The 27,592-nt window shown below is 36.8% G+C and overlaps 1 protein-coding gene across 2 annotated transcripts; it reads right to left on the bottom strand.

The window, feature by feature from the left end:
* Positions 1-46: 46 nt before the first annotated feature.
* LOC107595805 (amyloid beta A4 protein-like) lies at positions 47-22,639 on the bottom strand. Of its 2 annotated transcripts, XM_016286333.1 has the most exons (17): positions 22,422-22,639; positions 16,598-16,765; positions 11,710-11,839; positions 11,332-11,444; positions 10,688-10,878; positions 9,300-9,541; positions 8,914-9,084; positions 6,419-6,552; positions 4,839-4,913; positions 4,396-4,554; positions 4,090-4,218; positions 3,905-4,004; positions 3,020-3,223; positions 2,798-2,851; positions 2,641-2,711; positions 2,106-2,252; positions 47-740 (listed from the first exon to the last, which is right to left on the bottom strand). In XM_016286333.1, exons 1-17 carry the CDS (start codon positions 22,482-22,484, stop codon positions 639-641), a joined length of 2,253 nt encoding a protein of 750 aa, XP_016141819.1. In that variant the 5' UTR covers positions 22,485-22,639; the 3' UTR covers positions 47-638. The 2 variants fall into 2 exon arrangements, with proteins under 2 accessions (XP_016141819.1, XP_016141820.1); XM_016286334.1 differs by lacking the exon at positions 8,914-9,084 and having other exon boundaries at positions 22,422-22,637.
* Positions 22,640-27,592: the final 4,953 nt, after the last annotated feature.

The following is a 27,592-nucleotide window of genomic DNA, read 5'->3' as shown; positions in this document are numbered from 1 at the left end:
TATATATATATATATATATATATATATATATATATTTATTTATTTTTTTTGTGATTTTTTTTCCAGATAAAAACAAAAAAACCCTGAATGAAAAGTTAAACAATGAGTACATTATTCGGCATGTGGTTGTTTGTGGTTGGAGCCTCATGTAGCCAAACAGCACCGCATCATCTGTGTGCTCAGGAAAAAGGAAGGAGGAAGGAAACGTGCAAACAAAAGAGAAGGTGACGTAAGTGCTTAAGGAAGTTCTGGAGGGGAACATAATGGTTGAGAGAGAGTAGAGAGAGAGAGAGAGAAAAATAAAGATGGTTTAGAGGATCTTGGGTTAGAAGGAAAGCATGGGCAAAGAGAACGCTTCATTCACCACAGTGCTGTGATGGACAGGCATGGGAGCGCACAGATGGACCAACGTACTGACAGATGGCTGGATGGGCAGCAATGACACATCACTCTTCTGTGCAAACTGAGTGAGCGCTCATTCGATTGGATGAAATGGTCAGGTGATGGAAGCCACTCTCATCTCCATGGTGACAGAGCTGAGCGATAGTGTGAATGAGGGATCAGTCTGCATTCTCTGTCCTGATAGAGTGGGGTGATGGTTGGTGGTGAGGGGGAGTGCTGGGATCTGAAGTGGTTCTTTAGTTCTGCATTTGCTCGAAGAACTTGTAGGTGGGGTTCTCATAGCCGTTCTGCTGCATCTTAGTGAGATGACGTTCCTCAGGAGTCACTGCTGCATCCACCTGAGACAGAAGAAATTAGGTTGTCATTAAAAGTGTTTGCTCAGACTTAGACTAAGATTCCCAGCAGTGTTTATTTATATACTATTAATATTTATTATTTTGACCCATTACTTTTATATTTTTCGTTTTTATTTAAATGTTAAAAGTTTCATAAATTGTGTGCTTTTTTTTCCATTTTCCATTTAGCTTTTATTTTTTATTTCAGGTTTTGATTGAGTAATTTTAGTATTTAAAAACTAAAAATGTTGCCTAACTGAAATAAAAAAGTTTTCATCTAATAATTATATTTTATTTCAGCTTTATTTCAATACGTGAAACTGATTTTTAATAGTTTTATACCTTTTTACTGATGAATTTCTATGACATTTTTCCAGACCTTCATGATGGTGGATACCCATACGACAAATAAATATATATTTTCTGGCCAAAATATATTTTAAATATATGCTATATATATGTTCTATGAAATACATTTCTGAAATGACATTTCCAATCTTAGAGTAGCCTACATTTAAGCTAAATGCAAATGTGGATGGAATAACCTACTAGAGATCAAAACCAGATTTATTTTTTATTTTTATATATACAGTAATATTGTATTTTTTTGAAGCAATGTAAACTATGTTGATTTTTATTCACGTTATAGACAACAAATATATATATTTTTTTCAAACATGATATATGAATGTACTTCCATGGATTGAAATATATGGAGGTCAAAATATACTTTTTAAATGCTTTAAAAATATATTTATATATTTTAAATGGCCAAAAATATATTGGTAGTGAATATATTTATATATTACATGATATATTCATGTAAATATATTGACATATTTTTTATATATTCTTTGGCCATTTTTTGTACAAAAAATATATTTGAAAATGTAGATTATTTTTACATACGGGTAATGATTTTTAAATCATTTTAAAAAGGCTGCACTTTCTAGTTGAAAGAGTGATTTCTTTCTGATGAAATGTTTTAGAGCCTGCAGCAGACATTTCTTTTAATACTTTTAATATAATGTACCAGTAATATTTTTTTATTACTCAAGACATTTCCCAGTCTACAAATAAAAAAAAAAAGGCGATAGAAATATATAAGACTTCAAATGCAAAAATCTCTCAAGTCCGTCTGAGATCTTTCCGAGATTTTTCTTTTAAATTAGCCTTTTTATCAGTCTCCTACGTATTAGTTCAGTACTTTAATAGCAAAGAAAATGTTATTAGTCAGTTACTGAATGCCTTATTTTCAGAAATGTCCAATGATATTTTCATAGGAGCCTGATAAAAAAAAGCTGATTGAAAGAAAATTCTCAGACGGACTTAAGAGTCTTCATATGTTTACAACATGTTGTGTCTCACCTCAATAACTCCATGGTGAATGGAAGTGTACTGCTTCTTCCTTAACATAACAAGAGTGATTACGATGACAGTAGCGATGACAACTCCACCCACCATCAGCCCAATGATTGCCCCCTTATTAGAGCCCATGTCTTCTGCAAGGAACATCTGAACACAAACACATTTATTACTTTGTAAAATACGAGATACATATATTGTATTTTATCTGAGCAACTTGTCTCCTCAGTCCCCAGACGTTTGCAGACTGTTATAAAAAGAAGAGGGGATGCCACACAGTGGTAAACATGGGCTTGTCCCAACTTTTGAGATGAGTTGATGCCATGACATTTAAAATCAACTTATTTTTCCCTTAAAATGATACATTTTCTCGGTTTAAACATTTGATATGTCATCTATGTTGTATTCTGAATAAAATATTGAAATTTGAAACTTCCACATCATTGCATTCTGTTTTTATTCACAATTTGTACAGTGTCCCAACTTTTTTGGAATCGGGTTTGTATTATTATCAAAATATTTGTGTAAATTGTTGTACCAGTCTCTTGTCACGAACATCATAACCAGCGTTGTGCCTTTCCTCAATGTCCAGACGAACCTTTGGAATCTCTACAAACAACCACACATAGGAACATAATGATTAGATATATGATATTAAACAAAGCAATGGCTGAAAATAACATGTACACACTTACCGGGTCTCGTAGGCAGACCCTTATCTGGAATTGGACGGACATCTACAGGTTCAACTGAACAAGACACAAAAAGCTGTTCAGACTCTTCTAAATGTAATGCAAATGTAGTGTATAGTTGTACTGTATATTATTGGTTACTTAATATCGGTTTATGTTGATCATAAAAATGGGCCTTTTAAAAGTTTGCAGTTCAGTTACAGCATTCAGTGTGCAAATGTTTACCGTGGTTGTCAGTGTTGGCCTGGTTGAAGCTTTCGGGGTGGATGAAGCCCAGGCCGTCCTGCTCTGGTTGCAGAGTGTCCAGGGGGGTGGTGCTGTCAGGCAGGTCGGGCATCAGGGCGTCGTTCCCATAGCTCACCCTCATCTTACTCTGGAGAGACGACAACTGTTGGGTGACTTCAGCCTGATCACGCTGAATCAGCAATGCTGGAGAAAGAAAGGATGAGAGTCCTTAATCAGGGCTTTTCAACATTTTTAATGGCAGATTTGAATATAAGATGAAATACATTATGTTTCATAATTAATATAATTTCGAAGCATTCACTACCGTTCAAAAGTGTCACTAAGTTTGTCTTTTCTTTTTGAAATAAATATTTTAATTTAGCAAGGAGGCATTAAATTAATCAAAAGTATTAAGCAGCACAACAGTTTTTAACACTAATAATAATAATGGTTCTTGAGCACATAATCAGCATTTTAAAATTATTTCTGAATGATCATGTGACACTGAAGACTGGTTGCTGAAAAATTAAGCTCTGACATCACAGGAATAAACTAAATTTTACAATGTACTAAAATAGAAAACCTTTTAAATGGTAATATTTTTTTCCACAATATGTCTGTGTTTACTGTATGAGCATAAGAGACTTATGAAAAAATATTAAAACATCTTTCTGACCCCAAACTTTTGAATAGTAGTGCATGTGTGTTGTAGGTAAGAGAGATAAACAGAGATTATTATTATTTTAATTATGTGCATTTTTTATTTCTTATTTTTAAAATGAGGTTTTAAATTCTCCCAAATCAGTGGAACCCAGTTAAAAAAAAACACATTCTCCTAAATGATATGTGAGTGATTTAGTGCTAAAAGAGCCACCTCACACTCACCGACTTGGTCCTGGATTTCATTAGCCACTTCTGGCAACTTGTAGAGGTACCCCAAGGACTGGTTCATGCGCTCTTCAATCACACGCAGATGGGTCATCACCTACAGGCACAAGCAGTCAAAATGAAGTTTGAAGTGTCTACACATTTTATGTCTGAAGTAGGAAAGAACAGCTTGACAATCTTACAAATGGCCGAATCTGAGATGCCTTCTTGGGATCCACCTCTCGCACATGCTCAAAGTGTTTGAGAGTGTGCTGCCTGTCCTTCTGCTCCGCTCGTATGTACTTCTTCAACAGACTGAGGACCTGCCGAGGCTGTACGGGATGGGCAAATCAGGTTTTTCTTGGTTAGCAGTTATCCATAACACAGATATTAGATTAGTAGATGAGAGACACTGTGGCAAACAAATGATACAAATTACTACTGTAAACACATTTGTGCAACTTATTCCATTTTGTTTGTAGTTCAGGACTATGGTTGGGTGTGAATACCCGAGGCTGGTCAGACTGCAGGGCGCTAAGGTAGCTTTCCAGGGCCTGACGGCGACGGTCGTTCAGCAGAGCTTCCACTCGTGCCATGTGGGTTTCTACCAGCTGCTGTCTCTCCCCGGCCGCTTCCTTCTCCAACGCCTCCACCTTCTCCTGGAAGCGCTATAGAAACACGAATAAACACAAAGCCAGCAGTCATTTAATCCTGAAGAATAAAATACCACAAGTGTTTCAATCCCCTTGAAAATCCACCCTCCACTTTAATGGGAACTGTATGTTGTACTACTAAATCTGAATGCACTTGAACCGCAACACTGCTAAGTGCTTTATATAACAGATTCATAAATCGCTACATTATATGAACAATAAATGTTGTTTACTCTCTGCCATTCACTGCTTATGAATCATCAGCCAATATATGCCATTCACAATTATTAAAATGTTACCTGAATTATGGTCTTCTTATCAGCACGAGGAAGATTCTTCGCCTGTCTCTCTGCCTCCTCCCATTTTTTCATCACCTGAACCAAGATAAGAGAAATGGAAGGACAGCGTTATCAAATGAATACTGAACACTTATTAACAAAAACCATGGTACTGCCATGTTTTTGGACATGTACAATGGTAATACACATAACGTAACATAACAACATGACATAACATAACATGATGTAAATACTTACTTGATTCCATTCTTCCACCTATCTGCCTTATTAACTGTCTTCACGAAATAAAAACCTGGTTCTCTGCCAATTTTCTTAAACTTAATGGCAATAAGACTGAAGTACTCCTTGTAGCCACTAACTCCTTGTAGTTTTTCTTTATCCATTGATGGTTCCTCCGTTCCTCCTTCTCGCCAGGTTAAGAACTTGGGGGTCATATTTGACAGCACTCTTTCATTTGAAGCTCACATTAATAGTATAACCCGGTCTTGTTACTTTCATCTCCGTAATATTGCTCGCCTTCGTTCATCTCTCACGCCACACAGTACTGCCATTCTAGTTCACTCACTTGTCACCTCTCGCATCGACTACTGTAATTCTCTTTTATTTGGTTTATCACACAAGCTTCTCCATAAACTCCAGTTGATTCAGAATTCAGCTGCTCGTATCATAACCCGGACTCCATCTATACAACACATTACTCAATCTCTTAAACAGCTTCATTGGCTTCCCATCAAATTTCACATTGAATTTAAAATTATTCTTCTCACGTATAAAGCTCTCCATAACCTCGCTCCAACTTACCTCTCAGATCTTATTCAGCCCTACACCCCTTCTCGAACCCTTCGTTCTTCCTCACTGGGTCTTCTCCATACACCCATGGCTCGTTTAACCACCATGGGTCATAGAGCCTTTAGCCGTGCTGCTCCTCACCTTTGGAATTTTCTCCCAGCTAACATCCGCAACTTAGATTTACTATCCCAATTCAAAGCTAAACTCAAAACTCACTTATTCAGAATAGTTTATTCTACATGATTACTGGCTACACTCAAATCTTTAATTGTTTTTTTTTGTTTTTTTTAAACTGCTCCTTGTTCTTTTTATGGTTCATTGATATTGCTGTTTATTGTTATTTATTGCTGTTTTATTTATTGTTCATGATGTACGGTGACCTTGAGTGATTTAAAAGGCGCCTTAAATAAAATGTTTTATTATTATTATTATTACTTAATAAATGGTTGATACATTTTCATGAATCACTTCAAACTGTTAGTTTCACTGAACTGATTCAAAACTCAGATTTAGCTATTTATTTGTGTCACTCAAATTGTTCATATATACAGTATGTTTTGTTTTTATGCTTTAAATGTTTTAGTAAAAAACATACAGGTAAAGATTGCTATTTATTACTAAATGTACTACTACACACACACACATTATATATATATACACACGTAATGATCAAATGTTTTTCAGTGCTATTGCCCAGCCCTACTACCACCACACTGTTTTTGTAAGAGAACTTCACCCCACTGCTGTACCTCCAATATAACTGCAATGTATCACTCTACTCAGAATCCCACCTCTGACATTTCCTCTCTGTGTTTGGCCTCCAGGCTCTCCTTTGCCTTCTGGAAGCGGGTGTGCTCATTCATATCTCCTGGAGATTCCAGGTAACGATCCACAGCATCAGCAGGGCTCGGGGCCATGGTTGGCACTAGAGAAAGTGAGAAGTCTTGTTCGGTGAAAGTCAAAAAACAGAAATGTGAGCCAGAGAATCTTCCTTATGGCAAAGACTCGTCAGAAAGAATAGCTAGTTCAGGTGCAGGTTAAAACTGGTTAGCAGAGACAGAACCATTTATGTGAGATTGCTTTTGCCAAAGGTGCACTCAGAGAGTTAAAAGCTGCTGGAAAAACATTGAGTATGGTACATCTGTGTGTAGTATTTACAGTGACCCCAAAAAGTGTTTTGACACTTAAGACACTTAATAAAATATGAATGTTACTGCATTTAGTAGAAAACATTAAATATGTGGCATATGCAAACAAATTACACTAGACTTTGTTGCAAAACGTAATTTATAATAATGTGCATCAATTAATAATGTACAATAAGACCAGGAATTTAAAAGTATTCAAAAAGTAAACAGTTTTCAGTTTTAAGTTCATAAAGACATGCAGACACGCTCCACTAAGAGTAAAATGTCTTAATTTTAATTATTAAATTAAATGATTAATGTCTTAATAAAGTTATTTTTGTAAACTGTTTTGTTTGAAAAGTGGGCCTGTGAATTTCTTTCTTTAAAATAAATGCAAGGTGGTTTGATATTTTGTAATGCAGTGACATATGTAAGTGTGGCATAAGTGTCCAAAAGCTTTTTTTGCCGCTGTACGCGTGTAGAGCTTGTGTGTGTATTCTGTAACAGCTCCTGTGAAGCTGCTGTGACACTTTCTGACAGCGAGCATGCAGGAACAGCCAGACCGGCTGCGAGTAATATGCCCTGTCAGGATGAGGGCTGCTCCGCTGTCACTTTCCCACAGAGTCCAGCATTGTGCTTAACCGAGCGGAAACCCCCCACTGAACCGCTGCCACAGACTGGTCTGACCAGAGGCCAACTACGGCTCCATCACTGGCCCACACACAGAGATAAACACAAATGGAGAGAGAGAATGGGGGAGGTACATTCAGAAACGCAGTGTTCAGCAGGTTAAAAGAAATACACTCACTGGCATGCAGGTGCTCTAAAAAAAAACCCAAAAAAAACCAAACAAACATTCACGCTATCAAATTGGAAAGTATCTATTTGAAACCTCTGGAGGCTGACACTCAAAATACACTGTAACTACAGTATGGAGAGCATTTCCATCTAGTAAAAAACACACACACACACACACACATATATAAATACACACATATATACACACACACACATATATATATATATATATATATATATATATATATATATATATATATATATATATATATATATATATATATATATATATATATATATATATATATATATATATATATATATATATATATATATATATATATATATATATATATATATATATATATATATATACACACACACATACAGTATATATATATTTTTTAAAGATATTTTGTTTTTGCAAGGATGGGAACATTCTAGAAGTTTCTGTAACATTCTGGACTATTCTTGTGCTTTCTGGAGCATTCCAGAACATTGTGGGACTAGTCATAAAAATCCTCCAACGTACACTTCTTAAGTTTTGAACAACTCACTTTTGGTAACTCTTTAAGTTAAACTGTTGTTAGCTCAATAATATGCATATATACCATGTAATTTTTATGCATGAGTAATAACAGATTAACTTGTATAAGTTATCAAAATATTTTTTTAGTTTTGAGCACTGCTAATGATACAAAAATGTAACATGATTTTTGTCTTCAGTATGTCAAACTTCAAAAAGGATTATTCAAAATAAAAGCGAAACAAAACTTTTATACACAGTTTATTTATATATTATTATAAATAACCATTCTCTTTTGCCTATTTTTGTATAATTCAGTTACACACTGTGTATATGTATATACAGTGGGTACGGAAAGTATTCAGACCCCCTATATATATATATATATATAGGCTACACATACATACACATATATTAATTCCAACATCAGTGCCCAAACAGCTTCCCATTATCTAACAAATTCAGAACAGTATCAAAACTGTAAAACTAACTAGTCTCACACCACTCAGCCATATACCCAGTGTTTTAACTTATTTTAAAACCTGATTTTTATATCACAACAATATTATTTATTTTACCTTGGTGCTGTAGACACAGATTGAGAGTTAAAGAAAAGTTCCAGTGCTCAGAAAAGACAGCAGGAGGTTAAACTAAAAGAACAAGCCGCTCTGCCTATACAGTCACCTCACAGAGACCTGTAATCCATGCGAGCTAAAGCATCCAGCCATCTGCTGAGCTTGTGAGTTTGGCACGAATGAAGCAAAGAAAGTGAGAAAGAGACGATGTGCTGATTAGCGGAGAGATGGACTTCCTCTCAGGAGACATCTGGACTTACACACACTGCTGCTGCAGACAGCCATGCAGTACTCCTCTGATTCAAAGTTATTGCGGTTACCCCCGCAGCCCCCAAACATGAAGGGGGTGCATCGGCCCGTCTGCACCACAAAATACCAGCGGGATAGCTTGGCATGGCACGGCCCTGACCGAGGAGGGGCCCAGCATACCGCTGATGGGGAAGAGACACTCAGTGGATTTGCTTAAGTGTTCATTTGTAACGTTTTGCCTATCTAAGGAACTACACAATGATGGTTCAAACTTCATGTCTTGAAATGCCACATGATCTCATTAGTATTCATAGTTGTAGTCATAATGGTATGTTAGTGTTTTTAATGTTTGGAAATGTACTACTGAAATGTATAATGTCAACATATGAAATCTCACCTCGCACAACCTCCTCTATAGACTCTGTTGTGGTAGTGGTGGTGGTTGTCATGGCAACGTTGGAGGTCTGCTGACTGGTGTCTTGTTCATCAGTGTCTTCATCGTCATCTTCCTCGTCTTCATCATCTTCACCGTCACCATCTTCATCGTTGTCCCAGACATCCTCTTCCTCGTTGTCGATATCCTCATCATCCTCAGTCACTGCAGGCTCAGGTTTGGTCGGGGCCTGTTCTCTCAGTACGCTGTAATGCAAAAATGTATGAAGATCATGACATATACATTTTTGAGACTACACTGAAAATATGGGATTCAAAATAGAATTTAATTTTACACATTTCTATAAGTGTGGAAAACGTTAAACATGAAAAACGTTAAATATGAATGTGAAATATTTATTTATAGAACATATTTATTACATTTTATTAATATAGAAAATATTTATTTCTTAGTCATTGATCAAACAAGCAAGTTTGTCATGAGAACTTCTTTGTTCAGTTGGTTAGATATTCTTCAATTAAAGCAAAAATATCACATATGACAAAAATAGTAAGATATAGTTATATGATTTCTATTTCATTTTATTAGATATATTTATATTATTTATATATTATATTATATTACGGTCATACATTATTTTAAGGTCCAGTTCTCATTATTAACTACGACTTACGGTAGTTGTTATGTTCAGGTATTGGGTAAGATTAAGGATGTAGAATATGGTCATGCGAAATATGTGCTTTATAAGTCCTAATAAACAGCCAATATGCTAGTAATATGCATGCTAATAAGCAACTAATTAATAGTGAGAATTTGTCCCTATCCTTAAGTGTTACCTACATTATTATATTATTAAAATATGTACTGCTAATATTTTAATTTTAAAATATATTTACAATAAATCACTTATATTTCCTCATACATGTTTGGCCACTTTCATATATTGATATAGAAAATAGTTTTCTTGCCTCTTCAAGTATATTTGGCAAAACATTTTGGTATTTGAAAGCTGAAACTGAATACATCTTCAATTTGAAAATATGTAGCACTGTTTCCAACCTATATTTAGCATACATTTGACCCCCAAAATATATGCTGTAAGAGATGCTTTTCATCTTTCCCAAATCAGGCTGGAAAACATAATCAACAGATTGTTCATGCAGCTCAAATGCTGCAGTTATTAAAGCAAAGGGGAGACATAGTAATTTGCAAAAATACTGTTATTTTAAATATTTTCTTTATTTTTATGTTTTATAATTTATAAATATCTTGTTAATATACTGTAAATTGAAACAAAAACATTGTTTAATAAAAATAAACATTTTCAATGGTTGTCTGGAAAACAGTGTCAGTACTCTTAAAGCTTTGAAGAACTACTTGTGTTTGTGTACCTGCTGTCAGTATATTCGGCCTCTGCGCCGCCCCACCACACATCAGAGTTGGCCTCCTCCTGCTCCTCGCTGTCTAACTCCTTCTGCTCCTCCATAGGGCAGCACACAAACTCGACACCACGGAAACGGTCGATGCCACACGGTAGCAGCATACCGTAGTCATGGAGATTCATGGAACGATCACCGCAGGACTGCAGAGGGGCAGCCACAGGGAACAAGCGAAGGAGAACGAAAGCGAGAGAGGTATAAGGTGCTGAGTCATCATAGCTATAAGTAGAACGCTCTCGTGGGTTAGATAGAGATGAATTATACATCCTATTCAATCATAATCTGCCTACACCATTATTTAACATGCAAACAGAATTGATATATTTGGATGTTTTCTGGTTAACAAAAACAGAAAAAAATTAATTATATGCTTGCAACACTCCAAAGAGAAAGGAAAAATTGAAATCGCATCATATGACCCCTTTAAACATAGCAAACATAAATTCAAGTCATAGCATAAACATCTGTTCGGAAGCATGTAAGATAGGGATACACTAAACTAGGTGCCAGATGTGGCTTGTTCAAGTACAAATTACAGCTCCCCGTGGCTTTAAAACTTTGTGAATGTGTAAATGTCATGTGGTGTGACCTCTGACCTCTTTGGCTACTGTGTGCCAGTGCAGATGACTCTCGCACATGTCCATTCGCTCCTGGTGCAGGAACTTGCACTTATCTGGGACGAGGAGGGCATCGCTGACAAACTCCCCAACTAATAAAAAACAAAAACAATCTCACCAGGTGCTCAGATAGATTTCTGCTGACATGTTCATTGCAGGGTAAAACAAGCAAATGTTGATACCCTTATTGTGTTTTGATGAATCTCATCTTATCTTATCTCATCTTAAATCTCACAACAACCACGTTAAAAGCATTAGTTTAATGTTCCACAAATCCAGGTTAATACCCCAGGAGTGGCGGAGCACTCTGATGTAAGCATCACGTTGAAGGATAGCCTTGTAAACACACGTACGTACCCAGGCAGCGGTAGGGGACCACAATGCGCGTGTGACTGCGACACTGGTGACGACCCATTTTGCACCAGTTCTGGATGCTGACGGGCTGGTTGGCCTCGACTACGTTAGTGATCTGGAGGTCTGGGTATACCTGTGGGAGTCAAGTCAGGGTACAATTACCAGATGTTGCGGAACAGAAAACAGAGAAGCCATTGGCAACCCATTTTACTTTCACAATCTGACCTATTTCCAAGTCAAATAGGCTATATGATGAGAAAAAAAGATCCCTTGATTTTAACCATTGGGAAGTCAGAATTCAAATCAGAATGTAGAAAATATAAACAATTGTGATGTGCAAAAATGAAAATTTGTGGCTTAAATTCAAATCACCTTCCTCCCCCCATCACAGTATGTGATAATTAATTCCAATTACTCCTCAAAAAAAGAACCGTTTCTTTTCACATTTTTCAGCCTGTTTTCTCTCACAACCAAAACTTCAAACCCCTGTAGCGAATCAGCTCATGGGGAAATATGAATAATTAACCATAACTAGTTATAATTAACTATTCATATTTTAGATCCACTGTAGATATTTAGCTGACCACTCAGGGTCAACCGTCTTGTCAATTCTAAGAACGTTAATTTCCTGGTTAAAGGAAATAACTTTCTTACTGTACAATTCTATAAGTTTGTAACGTAAATCTGCATGATTATTGACTCCGGTTATGAGTAAACAATGAACACGTCAAGTGTGATACAAGTAAGGTTTTATTAACTACATAAACACTTAAACTAGTCTAACATACTACATAAACACATTAAGCCGGTCTAACATACACATACACACACACACACATACAGTTGGTATAGGAAAGGGTTAAAGTTTAGCACTAAAGAAAGAGACATAAGGAATGACATTTATGGAACCATTTGCCCCGCCCTCCGTAGCGCGTTATTCACTGTGCCACTAAAAACACCCAATAACTTAATGATTCATCTCTAGATAGACAGTTAAAATGTAATTACATTTAGATTTAATTAACTAGTAACTGAGCAATAGCATTCAGGAAGGATAGATCTAAGATAGTTAAATTCGCTGAGATGAATTGAAGATTGAGAAACATAGAAAAAGAAGAAAAAGAAGGAAGAGAAATGGAAAAATCAGAAACGAGGGATTAGGTTAAATTCAAATTGCTTCACACTGGACACACGCATGCTGTATTTAAGAGCTTCAATTAAAGAGTGTTAACCCCTAATTGTTAAAGCTATTTGAGTAGCTTGGCCTAAAATGAAACTATGCTAAGTCGTGTTAGCTTAGCTGCTTCAAATGGTTTGTTTACAAACATGGCGTGTTGTGCTATGTGACGTTAGCACTTCCTGTGACACGTTGTTGTCACGGTAACCAATGCATGCCCGTGTAATTAATGCAGTTTAATGTCTGTCTATGTTAAACAGTCATAGTTTTAGAACGTGGTGCTTTCAGCCTTCAAGACTTGTTTAAAGAATTACAAAACGTGTTTACTGTAAGTTACAACCGGTTTAAACATATATGTAGTTATGTTTGCCTCACATATGAGTACTAAAGTACAGTATTACACCTTTAATTTCACTCAGCGAGTGAAACACAGTAATGACCACCAGGTTGCTCGGCTTATATATATGCAGTCAAAGTGTAGATGAATTGCTTCAATCTAATTATAAACTATAAGGCCTTTATGCTGTAGAAAGGGGAGCAGCGCTCACATCTACCTTGATATAACTGTACTGAGATTTCTTCTTCAAAGAAACAATTTAAACAATACTGCAATTTTGTGATTTCTTCACTAAAGCATATTACATTATGGTACAGTTTGGACATGCCGCTGAGCTGAGATTCAGACTTACGCTTTGTCAAGACAGATTTATGCTTTAATACTGAAATTAGGGTTTCTTTGCTAAAATCAGATTAACCTTACACCGATGCCATTAAGCATGAAATACATAAAGACTCTACCAATTATAATAGCGGTACCAATTCAAACCCCCACTTTATCTGCATCTCAACAAGCCAGCAAATAGGGACACCACCGGGCATCTGAAGTCACGTCCTATTTTAACCTGGGCTATCAAGCACACACTTTTTAAGTTGCCAGTGTTTAAACTCATAACTTTCGTTTTATCATGCCCGCATTCTCCACCAATCTGTAGCGGATTAGCTCATGGGGAAATATGAATAATTAACCATAACTAGTTATAATTAACTATTCATATTTTAGATCCACTGTAGATATTTAGCTGACCACTCAGGGTCAACCGTCTTGTCAATTCTAAGAACGTTAATTTCCTGGTTAAAGGAAATAACTTTCTTACTGTACAATTCTATAAGTTTGTAACGTAAATCTGCATGATTATTGACTCCGGTTATGAGTAAACACTGAACACGTCAAGTGTGATACAAGTAAGGTTTTATTAACTACATAAACACTTAAACTAGTCTAACATACTACGTAAACACATTAAGCCGGTCTAACATACACATACACACACACACACATACAGTTGGTATAGGAAAGGGTTAAAGTTTAACTCAGCATAGAAAGAGGCATAAAGAATGGTTTTTATGGAACACTTTGCATGTATATTCAACAGATCAAAGCCTTTAGGGATACGTCAGATTCTGAGTTCAAACACACCTTGTAGAAAGGTGTAACTGATACTTAATGCATCAATTAAATCGACTAAGTTTGATACTTGCGTATGTCTGAAAAAGATTCCTGATGCAATCTTAAGGTCCAAGATCTTGCTGAAATTAGTTGATGAAAAGAACCAGTTTGAGTCAGAGTCTTTGGTGAATGGAAAGTCGAGGCCGAAAGGCCTGGCACAAGCTTTGGTATCCTGAAGCGTTCTCTCACATTTTCTTAGCTTCTGGCCGAACCACCGACTGAGGCGGGTCCCCGGAGCCGGGCCTTTTAGGTCGGGGAAGATCTCCGCCTTTCAAGATGGGCTTGTCCAATGAGCACAATGGAATTCCCGAGCGGGAGGTGGCAATTGCTGGAGGGTTTACGACCCTTTGTTCTCGAAGCATGGTAATTTGCAAATGGACTTAAATCGAAATTATTAACGATTCTCAGGGCCCTAATATATATTGCCTATGTACCACCATATAATATGCACGCTTGTTTCGATCATAAGAAGGCGAATTCATAGATACTAGACATGAAATAGTTACTTATATGAATGAGTGGTTTATCGTAAGCATGAATAAAAATAGTCTATAATACAACAGATTAAATACAACACAGCAATAATATACACAATGGCCTGAAGAAAATGGGTGTTCATTCAAAGAAGGTTTTCCTATGAATTAATTAGTAGAAAAGTCCATTTCTCCTGTGCATTTGTGTCCCTTTGTTTCTGGAGAAAGCAGAATGAGAGCCGGCTCGCATTCCACAAGGTTGTAAATGTATCGGGTTACCATGAAACCAGGGTCTTGTTCGGCGTCCTGGGGTGTTACAAAGTATTTGTGAAATCTAGCTAAAAAAATATATATTGTGTGTTGGAGTGTTCCAGACGCTACACCCCTTTATGGCTGATATTTAGTTGCAGAAATTTCTCTTTGCACAATAAGACCAGGGATGTGTAAACACGGTCCATTTAGATTTAAAATATTTTTGACTAAATTGCCAGTATATATTTGGTAAAATAAACATTTAATTTCAGATATTTGTATGTACTATGCACTCTCATTTGAAAACATACATACCATTCAAAGGTTTGGGGTTGGTATAATTTTTTTTTAATGTTTATGAAAGAAGTCTTATGTTCACCAAGGCTGCATTTATTTGATCAAAAATACAGTTAAAACAGTAACATTGTGAAATATTATTAAAATCTGGAAGAACGGTTTCCAGTTCTTTTAAATTTTAATTTATACATGTCAGAAATCATTCTAATATGCTGATTTGGTGCACAAGAAACATTTTTTTTATTATTATCAATACTGAAAACATTTTTACTGCTTAATGTTTATGTGAAAACTGAAAATATTTGTCAGGATTTTCTGTTCAAAAGAACAGCATTTATTTTTACATAGAAACCTTTTGTAACATTATAAATGTCTTTACAGTCACTTTTGATCAAGTTAATGCACCATTGCTGAAAAAAGTATTAATTTCTTTAAAAAAATTCTTACTGTCTCCAAACCATTGAATGTTATTGGCATTATATTGGTTATCGGCCACACAGCTATCTAAATAAAATCATCAGCCATTGCAAAACTCAACCACTTAATAGAACTTGACATGCTTATGTAATACTCAGAAGGCACTTGGCTATTAATTATTGTGATTTCCATTATATAATTATAGAGTTCTGGCATGACACTCTAGATGGGGCAGTCCGATAGGTCTAACTTAATCTGACCTAATGACATCATTATCACATGGCACAGCTGATTGGTTCTCTCCTGTAACGGTAGCCAATGAGCTCGATGCTCAACATTCAAATATATGATTAGTGCTTGCTTCAGAAACCCTCCACCTTCCCCAGCTCCACCTGTATAGATCTGCTACGAGGTGATTCATGTATGCTATATGGGGGTTATTTCATGTATGTTATATTTGCAGCAGCTATATTTCTTACATGCTCACAGCAGCATGTTGTGGATGTATTGGCAGTAGCAAGTCTCGGTACTTGCTCTGCCGCAGCAGCAGCAGTGTAGCAGATCTATTCCGCCAAGACCAAATACATTAACATTGTCATGTACATTACCATGCCAATCCCTCCGAGAGTTGTCATGACAGAATTGACTTTAATTACTAAAGTAGTCATGATACAATGATGTTTTCCAATCTGTGTAAGCTATTGACAAGTAACACTGACACTGCAGCAAAACTCATTCTCATATTATATCTCTTTTTTCTCTCATTACCTCTTGGCAGTACTGAAGGATGCCCTCTTTGGTGCTCATGCAGCTCTTGGTGCCAGTTGGATCCGGCTCCCACTTGCCACTCTGGATGTTGATATGCATGTTGAGTTTCCCACAAAACATGGCCACCTGGGGCTCCGCCAACAAGCCCACTGAGTCATCCGATGGCACCTGCCAACAGCACAATCAGCGGTAACATGAGGAACCATTATCACATAAGCCTATGATCTTCAGCTGTCTTCATGTGGGGGGGCATTTCTAAGCAAATACTGATACATACAATCAACTGTGATTAACTTGATTAGTTAATCAGCATATCATTGAAATAGCCAGATCACATTTTTATTGACTGACTGTCCTAATTACAATATGACTTATGGACAGAGACAGGATGACAATGTAAAGAGGAAAAACAGCAAATGTGATTGGAAGAACATGGATTCAGCAAATAGTTACTGTGATTATGAGCATCTGATAGATGTAGGTAACAGCAGGTTTACCCATCTAATTACTTAGTACTAAATATTACAATGTCCACAAAACATGCTCTGTGAAGTCCACTGGGACAGAGGCATCAGTATTGTCTGATTTACTGATACAAGGAAATTACTTTGAATTACACACATACACATTAACAATAACAATATTGCACCAAATATTGTCCTAACTAGCCAAACAGTGAGTCGACTATGTAAACACCTAAAGGGGTCATATGATGTTTCTAAAAAGAACATTATTTTTTGTATTTGGTGTAATGAAATGTGTTTATGCAGTTTAAGGTTAAAAAAAACACATTATTTTTCACATACTGTACATTATTGTTTCTCCTCTATGCCCCGCCTTTCTGAAACGCGTAGATTTTTACAAAGCTCATCGTTCTGAAAAGCGAGGTTTGCGGTGATTGGTCAGTTATCCAGTGCGTTGTGATTGGCCGAATACCTCAAGCGTGTGACGGAAATGTTACGCCCCTTACCATACTGTGATGCCGTGTCCCGGCCGGAGCGACGAGACAAAAACATTAAAACCCATTATAAACGAGGCATTTGTTGCATCCAGTGGGGACATAATTACGGATTATAATGACTTATACTGTCTTTTTAAGCGTTGCATTGCATCGCGCCACGTAAACATAAAACCATGCCTGCATTTGTGATCGGAGAAATTGCAAACAACAAGTGCTAATCTACACTGGTCAAAACTCACGTTGTGAGCGGTGGCAGGCTTGAGTGAGCGGAGGCGGACGGGCTAGAGTGAGCGGCGGCGGGCGGGTTTGAGTGAGGAACGGACGGCGGGCTTGAGAACGGCGCGGCCGGCGGATTCGACAAAGGAGCGTCCAGCGGGCTTGCAGCAACCACATGTGACGACCCCAGGCTGGACTCCACAGTGAAAGCCGATCCGGCAATCCACAGTGCGAAGTTGATGTATTTCCTCAGCGACCAGCACGGACCAGCTCTAGGCATGACAAAGCGGATATCGTCCTCTTTTGGAAGGCCAAACAAAGTAGTTTCACTTTCACAAACGAAACACACAGCATCTTCACGACATGGCGGCGGCAACAACAATACTACAGCGAGAATAAAAGTTACGCCTTCTTTCTTTGCGTGAACATTTGGGCGGCGTTATGCAAATCTTACCACATCGTGACGTAGACATGTGGGGGCGTGTTAAAACAAGCCGTTTTAGGTAGGCGTGGACAAGTCTTAACTTTTATAAAGAATATCTCTTTGGATTTTGGACTTTAGTCTTTGTAACTTTACAGAACTTCTTTATGCATCAAGAGCTTGTAACACTCCAAAGAGAAAGGAAAAATTAAAATCGCATCATATGACCCCTTTATATATTTAACAATGTTGGGTTTGTGCGTTCCTAGCATGCACTGGTGATGTGAACAAATGATGTGGTGCACTTTGGGATTCTATTTGAATATAAAGTGCGTTATAAATAAAATCTATTATTATTATTATTGGTGGCTGGTATAGGATTATTATTGTACTGTTTGCAGGCTTTATTTATGCTGTTGTTGCTAGTGTTCAAATCATACAAAAGCTTTTAAGGGGTAAGTAAGTCTTTGAAGCCATCTCAATAAAATATTGAATACTACATAAGTATATACTGTAAGCATATACTGTTTATACACTACAGTTCAAAGGTTTGGGGTCCGTAAGATTTTGTATGTTTTTGAAAGAATCCTCTTATATGTGAACCCAGGCTGAATTTATATGATCAAAAATACAGGGAAAACAGTAATACTGTGAAATATTATTACAATTTAAAAGAACTGTTTTCTATTTTAATATATTTTAAAATATAATTTATTTCTGTGATGGCAAAGCTGAATTTCACCAGCCATTACTCCAGTCTTTACACAGCAGACAGTACTTCAGTGTCACATGATCCTTTCTAATATGACGATTTGCTGCTCAAGTAACATTTTGTTTATTAATACTGAAAACAGTTCAAAAGAGCACCATTTTTCATTTACATTTTTGTAACAATGCAAGTCTTTACTGTCACTTTTGATCAATTTAATGCATCCTCGCTGAATAAAAGTATTAATTTCTTTAGAAGAAAATCTTACTAACCCCAAACTTTTGAATGGTAGGCTTTACATTTCTCTTCATTTCCCACATGGAAATATGTAACTATGGTAACTAAGGAGGATTTGTTTGAAATGCAATCTAATCTCTTGAAGTGGATGGGAAGATATTTAAAAATAAGAAAGGAAAAGATAAATAGGTCTAAATGAGAAAGAAGTATGTGTTTGGGGTAAAAAGAGTTTTCGGAGGTCCTGAAAATTAGTGGAAGACTAAAGAAAAACATATTTGTAATGAAAATATGAGTCAATTCAGAAACTAAGTCACTGAGAAAGAGAGAGAGAGAGAGAGGGAGAATAATGGCTGTCCTCTTTTGTGTGTCTTTGGCCTGGCCTCGACCCAGTGTGTCACAAAGGTTCCTTACAACCAGACCCACCCAGTCTGTTCAACTGAGCGTGAGGAATTATGGGACTTGTGTTCTCCCCCTTTTGTCCTGGTTAACAAACAGTGGAAGTGCTGCTATAGACAGCTGTCTAAAATATGCATCTGTCTCATTAAGTACATAGATAGATAGATAGATAGATAGATAGATAGATAGATAGATAGATAGATTCTGTCTGGAAATGTTTTGTTCTTTTTAACCTTTTAACAAATGGTTTGGTGGTTGGTTACAGTGCAATAAAACATCCCTCTGCTGTAGAGCAATTAAAACAGAATACTGTAATTATGCTGGCCGCAGTACAGTAGTTAGCTCTTTAGGAAAACTGTGTGTTAGACACGAATATCAGCTATAGATCAGTTTACATGTACTGTTTAGATTGGATTATTACAATGGTGCTGTCAATGCATGATGTATGAAATGCTTTAATATTGACACAGCCGCTGAACCATTCGTAAAAGCTAATCATCTGCGAATATCAATCTCCCAAAATAGTGTCTCAGCCAGGTTGTCATAGCAGCTCAGGATCAACATTAGTGCATCTATCAAAATGAAATGTGCAGCTTTCAAGAGCCATTCAGCTCTGGCTTAATCTTTAAGGTTGTCAAAATCAATGAGGTAATTATTTTGTACCACTCAAAGACATAATTTAAAACTGACCATGATTACATGTTCCACTGACATTTCCCAGTCAAACAAAGGAAGCCCTTTTTCAGATGGAAGCTGACTGAAAACAGGTTTACTAATTATAAGCAGACTAAGCAAGAGAGCTTTCAGGTAAAACAGCTTGTTTATAGTTATGGTGACCAGTAAAGAGGTGACAACACAAACTCTCAAAGCTTGTTTTGGCACACTACATACAAATGACACCTCTAATTTAAGCTTGAGGGACTTATTTCTTGCAGCAGTCAGTGTGCAAATTTCTAATTATATAATGTCTTACAAAGGGTCAGTTTTTAAAAAGTTCTAAAGATATTTTTCTGATCAAAACTCAAATATTTTTTTACATGCCTACCACAATAAGCCATTTTTTACACAATTTTGATGACCCCATCAATACAATTTACATGAATTTAGTGAATGTTTAGGAATGCAGTAGCAGATGACCTCAAAGCTAACACACATGGACTAAAACCCATATATTTGATTTCATACAGTTGTTGTGATATAATTGTGGCATAAGAATCAATGAAAATGTGAAAAACAATAACAGTATCTAGCCTATTTGTTTTGGTGATACATTATCTAATACCGATCCAAGCAGACAAAGCTTGAGCAGTGTCCCAGCTAACAATTTTTTGGTTCGCAGAATGTTCTGGAAACATTCATTTTTGGTTGTTAAAAATGAAACCTAAAAAGAACGTTCCTATAATGTCACAAATTGGTTCCCCACAAAATAACCTGAGGGGAATCATATACTAAGATCAGGCATCTTCATAAACACAATAGTAACCTAATTTTCTTTGTGAAGGCCTGTTTGGTAACTTACCATGTGAAAATACACACTAATTGGCATTGGATGTTTCATGATTACTGAAAAGAATAATGTTGAAATATTTGTAATATTGACCTGTGTTTACGCATTTTAAGACACTTTTTGTTTGATGTCCCCAAAGCCCTGATTCTTATTTGCACCCTGATATTGGTACCACATATAGGCTTATACCATATATTAAGGAACTCTAACAACATCACGTGTAGGCCTATATTATGGAAATGCAGTATAGAATTAAATATCTCTATTATGGGTGTAAACTAATTGGGTGTCAATGACTTAAACTTAATATGACCAACATAAAAATAATCTGTGCATGCAATGCATTAACCGCGTCTGTTTGTGGGCGCGAGAATCAGGTTAAATCCATCCAGAGCAGATTTTTGCCTTTAAACCCTTTGGATGGTTAAAAAAAAGGAACCGCCGCAGTTCACTGACGCCATCTTGCTTCTGTCAACTAACATCTTTTCTTACATTCCTTCCAAAATATCTCCACCATGAATCAGTCCCACATCATTTACGGATTTTAACAATCATGCCCACATAACAAAGCAAATTCCTTCATAAAACACTGTGAATATTAAATAAGGCGCCGCGGACGAATGATTTTCCTCTGATGCTCAAATGTTTCAGGAGGGCCGCAGGATTGCTGCCACAGCATTTATTCGCCCAAAATGGAGCACTGCAAACTTGCAAACCAGCCGTAGGTTTTATGTTTCTTTATTTTGTGTGTAAAAATACATTGCAAGTGGTGAGGGACTGCGTTCTTTAACACATGGCTCCTTGACAAAGAGCTGTCAGTCACAGTGTTTACACCAGCCGCCATCTGCATGACACGAGTTAATATGTTCTTCTGATCCATATTTATTTGCTCTAACGTAAAAACATCACAGGTACAGACACATAAAACCGCCATAGCAACATTTTCCACCGTGCAATTCTTAATCAGCACGTCCTTCGAATGTGTTTTCATATGAAGGTGAGCATATGACTACCAAATATTAAAACAATCAATGCTTTCCTATAAAGATGTCAGACTGATACACGTCTTTTCTCAATGATATGTATCACTTTCACGCGCTACATTTCGCCCGTTATGCCTAATATTTGTGTAAACCGGGTGATCCTGCACCAGTAGCCTCCACCCAACACCTTTCTAATTGATTTAAAACACTGATGGCAAAGAAAACACATTGCATTCAGAAAGAACTATCCTGCTGGAATACGCCACTGACAATCCCGCAGCGCTCAAAATGTCTGTCTGCAAGCGTGTCAAGCTCTCGCTTTGCGTATTTTTTCATCCTTGAAAGCATGGAGGAGAATCAACCTCCTTCTCCGTTACACAATCACTATTCTTACCTCGATGGCAAGCGACAGAGTCGTCAGCATTGACAGCAGGAATACCCTACGGTCCATACCCATGGCTGTGTTCCCAAACGTAGCACGTCCTGAGCGGATCAGGGCTTTTCTGTCGTGATTTTCAGCTCCGTGCTCCTCTATCGTCTGTGCTGGTTGTGCTTTGTGAGAAATGAGAGTGCGCGACTGCACACAGCTGCTCCAGTGAAAGTCAGCTGACCCCACGTCTGGAGAGTAGGTGTGGAAGAGAGTGGAGTTGTAGACTGGAGGTGGTCAGTGAGGAAACCGCAGCATTTGACCGATACATTAAAACATTTGAGTGAATGAACAGCAAGCAGGGACAATCGCTAAGCCTTGTGTTCGATTTGTATTAGTGTCCTGTTTATAGCTATTGAAAAAAGAATTATAAATAACTAAAGCCATGTGACCATTGCATGAGTTTAAGTTTTATTAGCTTCACAACCTCTCCCCAGTTAGGTCAAGGATGTCTATAAGTGGGGCCACTTTACTCCAATCGCTATAGAAATTCATTTGTAATACATCTAGGTAAAACTTAAGATACATAGGCTACATGCCTGAATTATTGAAATAATAGGACATTGTACACCCTGTACAAGTGGTTATTAATAAATATGATTTATATTAGTCAATCTTGCTATATTAAAAGTAGCCTATCTGCATGGCGAAAATGTCTGCCCTATCATTATTGCCCCTATCTGTTACTACAGTCCAAGTCGGAGCCTTTCAGGCTTCCAAAGTGTGGTCTTGTGGCTGTGACAACAGTTCTGTCTTGGCAAGGTTGAGTTGAAGGTGATGGTCCTTCATCCAGCAAGAAATGTCTGTTAGACAAGCTGAGATGCGAGCAGCTATTGTCGGATCATCAGGATGGAATGAGAGGTAGAGTTGAGTGTCATCAGCATAGGAGTGATACGAAAAACCATGTTTCTGAATGACAGAACCTAGTGATGCCATGTAGACAGAGAAGTGGTCCAAGAACTGAGCCCTGAGGCACCCCAGTAGTTAGATGTTGTGACTTGGACACCTCACCTCCAAGATATCTTAAAGGACCTATCTGAGAGAAGTTCTGTGTGAGAAAGGCAGAGACTTGGTTGAACACAGCTCGTTCAAGTGTTTTTGCAATGAATGGAAGAAGGGAAACCGGTCTGTAGTTGTCTAAAAGAGATGGGTTTAGGGTGGGTTTCTTAAGTAGTGGGGTTATACAAGCCTGTCTAAATGCTGAGGGAAATACACCAGTGTGAAGGGATGTGAATGAGTGCTGGTACAACTGCAGGAGAAATGGCTTGAAGGAGATGAGATGGAATAAGATCAAGCGGACAAGTAGTAGGATGATTAGAAAGGATGAGTTTGGAGACTTCTGCCTCAGAGAGTGAAGAGAATAATGTGAACGAGTGTATGTTTTCTGGTAAGATGTGCTTGACAGATTGTGGTGTGGAAAACTGTGCACTGATGGTTTTAATTTTATTAATGAAGAACATGACAAAGCCGTCAGCTGTTAGAGTTGATGAAGGAAGGGGAGGAGGAGGACAAAGGAGCGAGGAAAATGTTTTAAAGAGCATGCGAGAGTTAGGCGAATTGTTAATTTTGTTGTGATAGTATGTCCTTTTAGCAGTGGAGACATTAGCAGAGAAGGAAGAGAGGAGTGACTGATACATATTAAGGTCAGTAGTATTTTTTGATTTGCGCCACACCCTTTCAGCAGCCCTGAGCTTAGAACGATGCTCGCGATAAAAGAAAAAATATAAAACCATATTAATGTTACCTCTCCATCACTCTCCAGAATAAAATGATACTGTAAATATCATCGACATAATAATCAATGCATAATATCATGTAATGTTTACCAAAAATTGCTGCAAATACCTGTATAGTGAAGCTGTCGTCTATTCTACTTAAACCCGTTCAAAGTCTCATCTCAGCACTTTTGATGAATGGCTATGCTATTTTTAATTTTGTCATTTCATCTGAATATCAGCATTTGTGAGAGTTAGTCAGTCTAAACAGTTTTGAGGTCAATTGATCTAATTTTGTGTTTTTGGAAAATAGTGATGTCTGACATTGTTTTGCTGAATATCAAAGTTGATTTTGTGTCTGTTTGTTCATGAGGGATCTGTGGACATATCAGTGTTTTTGGATTTGTGGAGTAAAATGTACAGTTTTTATTTTGAAGTAAAAAGATAAAATTAGACCCTTGAGGTAAGATGGCCCTCTCACAATCGGCACTGGAGGCCCCAAGCGACATATTGTTACTATAGCATTATTATTTTTAAATTTAATATTTACTGTAATTAATGGGGTTATTATTTAATATTTCCATGAAATAGATCCCCCCCTTCAATTAAAAAAATATATATGTATATATAAAATAAATAAATACATAAACAAACAAACAATTCTGTATATGTTTACACAGGTTGCCTTTGTTTTATATTTCGTTTGAATATAAAAAAAACTATTTTGTATGAAATCTACACAAAAACAAAAGAAATCAGGATGGGAGATCACCAATATAAAATCTCTGATACAGATGCTCCAGACAGAGTGAAATTGAGTATTTGCTATGATGAGTATGCCTATTGTTTCGTATATATGTATGTAACGATTGTTTATTTTATTGTTGTAGATGGTTCTGCAGTGGCACAAACAGTGAAATCTGCTAAGACTGGATTCACTGGACAGGATGTACTTTTATCATGTAACTGTTCTAATGACCCTAAAGAACTGATATGGGTAAAAGATCAGAGAGTAGTGAATGTTCATCTGCATGTGTGTCTGGTCACATTCTGTTATACATAGTATATCGTTTTTGGTATATCTGATATATATTGCTTCTTGGAATGTTTGTGAACTTTCCAGTCTTTGTAAATGAATTTGAATATTTTGTTATGATGAGTACTGTCTCTAACTGTTCTTGTAGATGGTTCTGCAGTGGGACAAATGATGAAATCTAATAAGACGGGCTTTGTTGGAAAAAAAAAAAATACATCTCAATTGAAGTTTGTCCAAAGGCATGTGAGAGACTAAGTCAAACTGAAACTGAAATTTCAGAGGTTCTGACCCTAAGTACTTTTTTTATATACTAAATTTTTGAAGATTGTTTATAGTGACCATAACACTTCTGAATCCATATAATCACAAATAATGGCAATTCTCCATTCTGATTATGAAAAAAAGCTCTATTATAGATTCAGGAAAAGACATAGCAAGTGAAAACACAAATAATGTATTTTTGAGTGCTACATAATACTTTTTTCCCTTTATGCTATTTTCTTATGTAGCCTATTCACATTTATTGTGTTATGGCAGAGATCAACACAAAGTACTTACATTAAGACGAAAACAGAAAAAAAAAATACATCTCAATTGAAGTTTGTCCAAAGGCATGTGAGAGACTAAGTCAAACTGAAACTGAAATTTCAGAGGTTCTGACCCTAAGTACTTTTTTTATATACTAAATTTTTGAAGATTGTTTATAGTGACCATAACACTTCTGAATCCATATAATCACAAATAATGGCAATTCTCCATTCTGCATTTTGAAATGGCACGGACGTATCCCTCACCTGGTACACAACGTAGCGTCGCATCGTTTTTTAATCTGAATGCATGCGTATTAGATAACAATATCTGCTCCAATCACAATGGATATTCATTTGTAGTGGGACAAATGATGAAATCTAATAAGACGGGCTTTGTTGGACAGGATGTACTTTTATCATGCCACTGTTCTAATGAGACCAAGGAACTGATATGGCAGAAGGGTCAGAGAGTAGTGAATGTTCATCCGCATGACAAAAGCATCATAGATGATTCCTACGTAGATAGGACGCAACTCTTCCTAAACAAGGAGAAGAGAAACTGCTCCCTGCTGCTCCGCAACTTCTCTTCAGAAGATGAAGGACTGTACACCTGTCATGCCCTTGCCAGTGTTGGTGACAACCTCTGGTCAAAGAGGTCATCAGAAGTTAATCTAACAAGTGAGTTATCTAATTATGAATTTAGTTATACAAGCAGATCAATAGTTAATATCTTGAAAGGAAACAGCAAGCCTCTTCCTGTTGTACACTTTCAGTGTGCTTCCCTTTTCAAAGTGCAAGTCTGCTTAGCTGTAGTCTACTAGGATTGGTTAGATAATGACGTGTAAGAGACTAACAGGTTGAAAAAAAGCTGCTAAAAAGCAGAACATTCATGACAACTAAAGGAAGTTGAAATTGTTGCCACTGCAGCAGAACCGAAAGTTACTGCCACCAGATAATAGCCTATGTCAATATCAAAAACATCATTGTCATCATCTGCTGTGCAAACAGCCACAATAAAATAGCTCATCTATTGAATGGTATCAGAGACTAAAGAACAAAAACAGTACTGGAGTTGTGTTAAAGTATAAATAATGATGTAGGCTCTAAGCTAAACTCTGCCTGTGTTTCTTTAATTATTTTAATGCATCACAAATTGGGATTGTAAGCTGTTAAGTGTGGTAGTGTACAGATATTGATGGCATTGATTTCTCATAACATATCTCTTTTACCAGTGTCTGAAATGAAGAACGACTCTAAAACAAATGGCCAAACTGGAGGCAGTTCTGTCACAGCTGTGTCTGTTAGTGTTCCCATATTGGTAGTAGTGCTTATACTGGCAGCTAGCCTGCTTCTAACCCTACTGATCAGAAGACGACATCGGACAAACACGGTAATCAGTCTTTTGTCACTAAATGACACAAAACATCATAGCAAAATAAAAAATCTCCACAAACATTAAAATATCTAAAATACACTAGTCTAAGGGGTTGTTCACACTGGATGCCCTTTTTTTTTTCAAATTAATTTTCTATGTAAACATAAACCATTGCACTGCATCTTACTGTTTATTCAGTCACATTTTTGAGACACCATGTTAAGCTAAAAGCAGATGAACTTAAAATGTGCTTCAAGACCGTTGCACTCGATCTTCTTTTAATTGCAAGAATATTACCCTTAATGACAACGTTTGAGTTTTGCCATGGTGCACTAAAGAAATAGATTTTATGACCTCTTTATATACATTTCTCCTATTATTTTTTCCATTTGAATGAACCGTTTTAGTTGTAAAGTAAAACCTCTTTCTGAAGTAGCCAAATTCCTTGAATAGTCTTCACGGCAAAAGTAAACCTATACACC

The sequence above is a fragment of the Sinocyclocheilus grahami genome, unplaced genomic scaffold, assembly GCF_001515645.1.
Source record: "Sinocyclocheilus grahami isolate Dianchi unplaced genomic scaffold, SAMN03320097.WGS_v1.1 scaffold209.1, whole genome shotgun sequence".
Lineage (NCBI taxonomy): Eukaryota > Metazoa > Chordata > Actinopteri > Cypriniformes > Cyprinidae > Sinocyclocheilus > Sinocyclocheilus grahami.
This window is presented reverse-complemented; position numbering and strand designations above follow the sequence as displayed.

Bases quoted from the DNA above. Each gene is read 5' to 3' on its own strand.
- LOC107595805 (XM_016286333.1), bottom strand. From the start codon at position 22,484: ATGGGTATGGACCGTAGGGTATTCCTGCTGTCAATGCTGACGACTCTG. The intron at 3,224-3,904 runs GTGAGTGTGAGG...TTCTTTCTCCAG, and splicing joins TGAAATCCAGGACCAAGTCG to CATTGCTGATTCAGCGTGAT. The intron at 2,852-3,019 runs GTAAACATTTGC...TGTCTTGTTCAG, and splicing joins GGCCAACACTGACAACCACG to TTGAACCTGTAGATGTCCGT.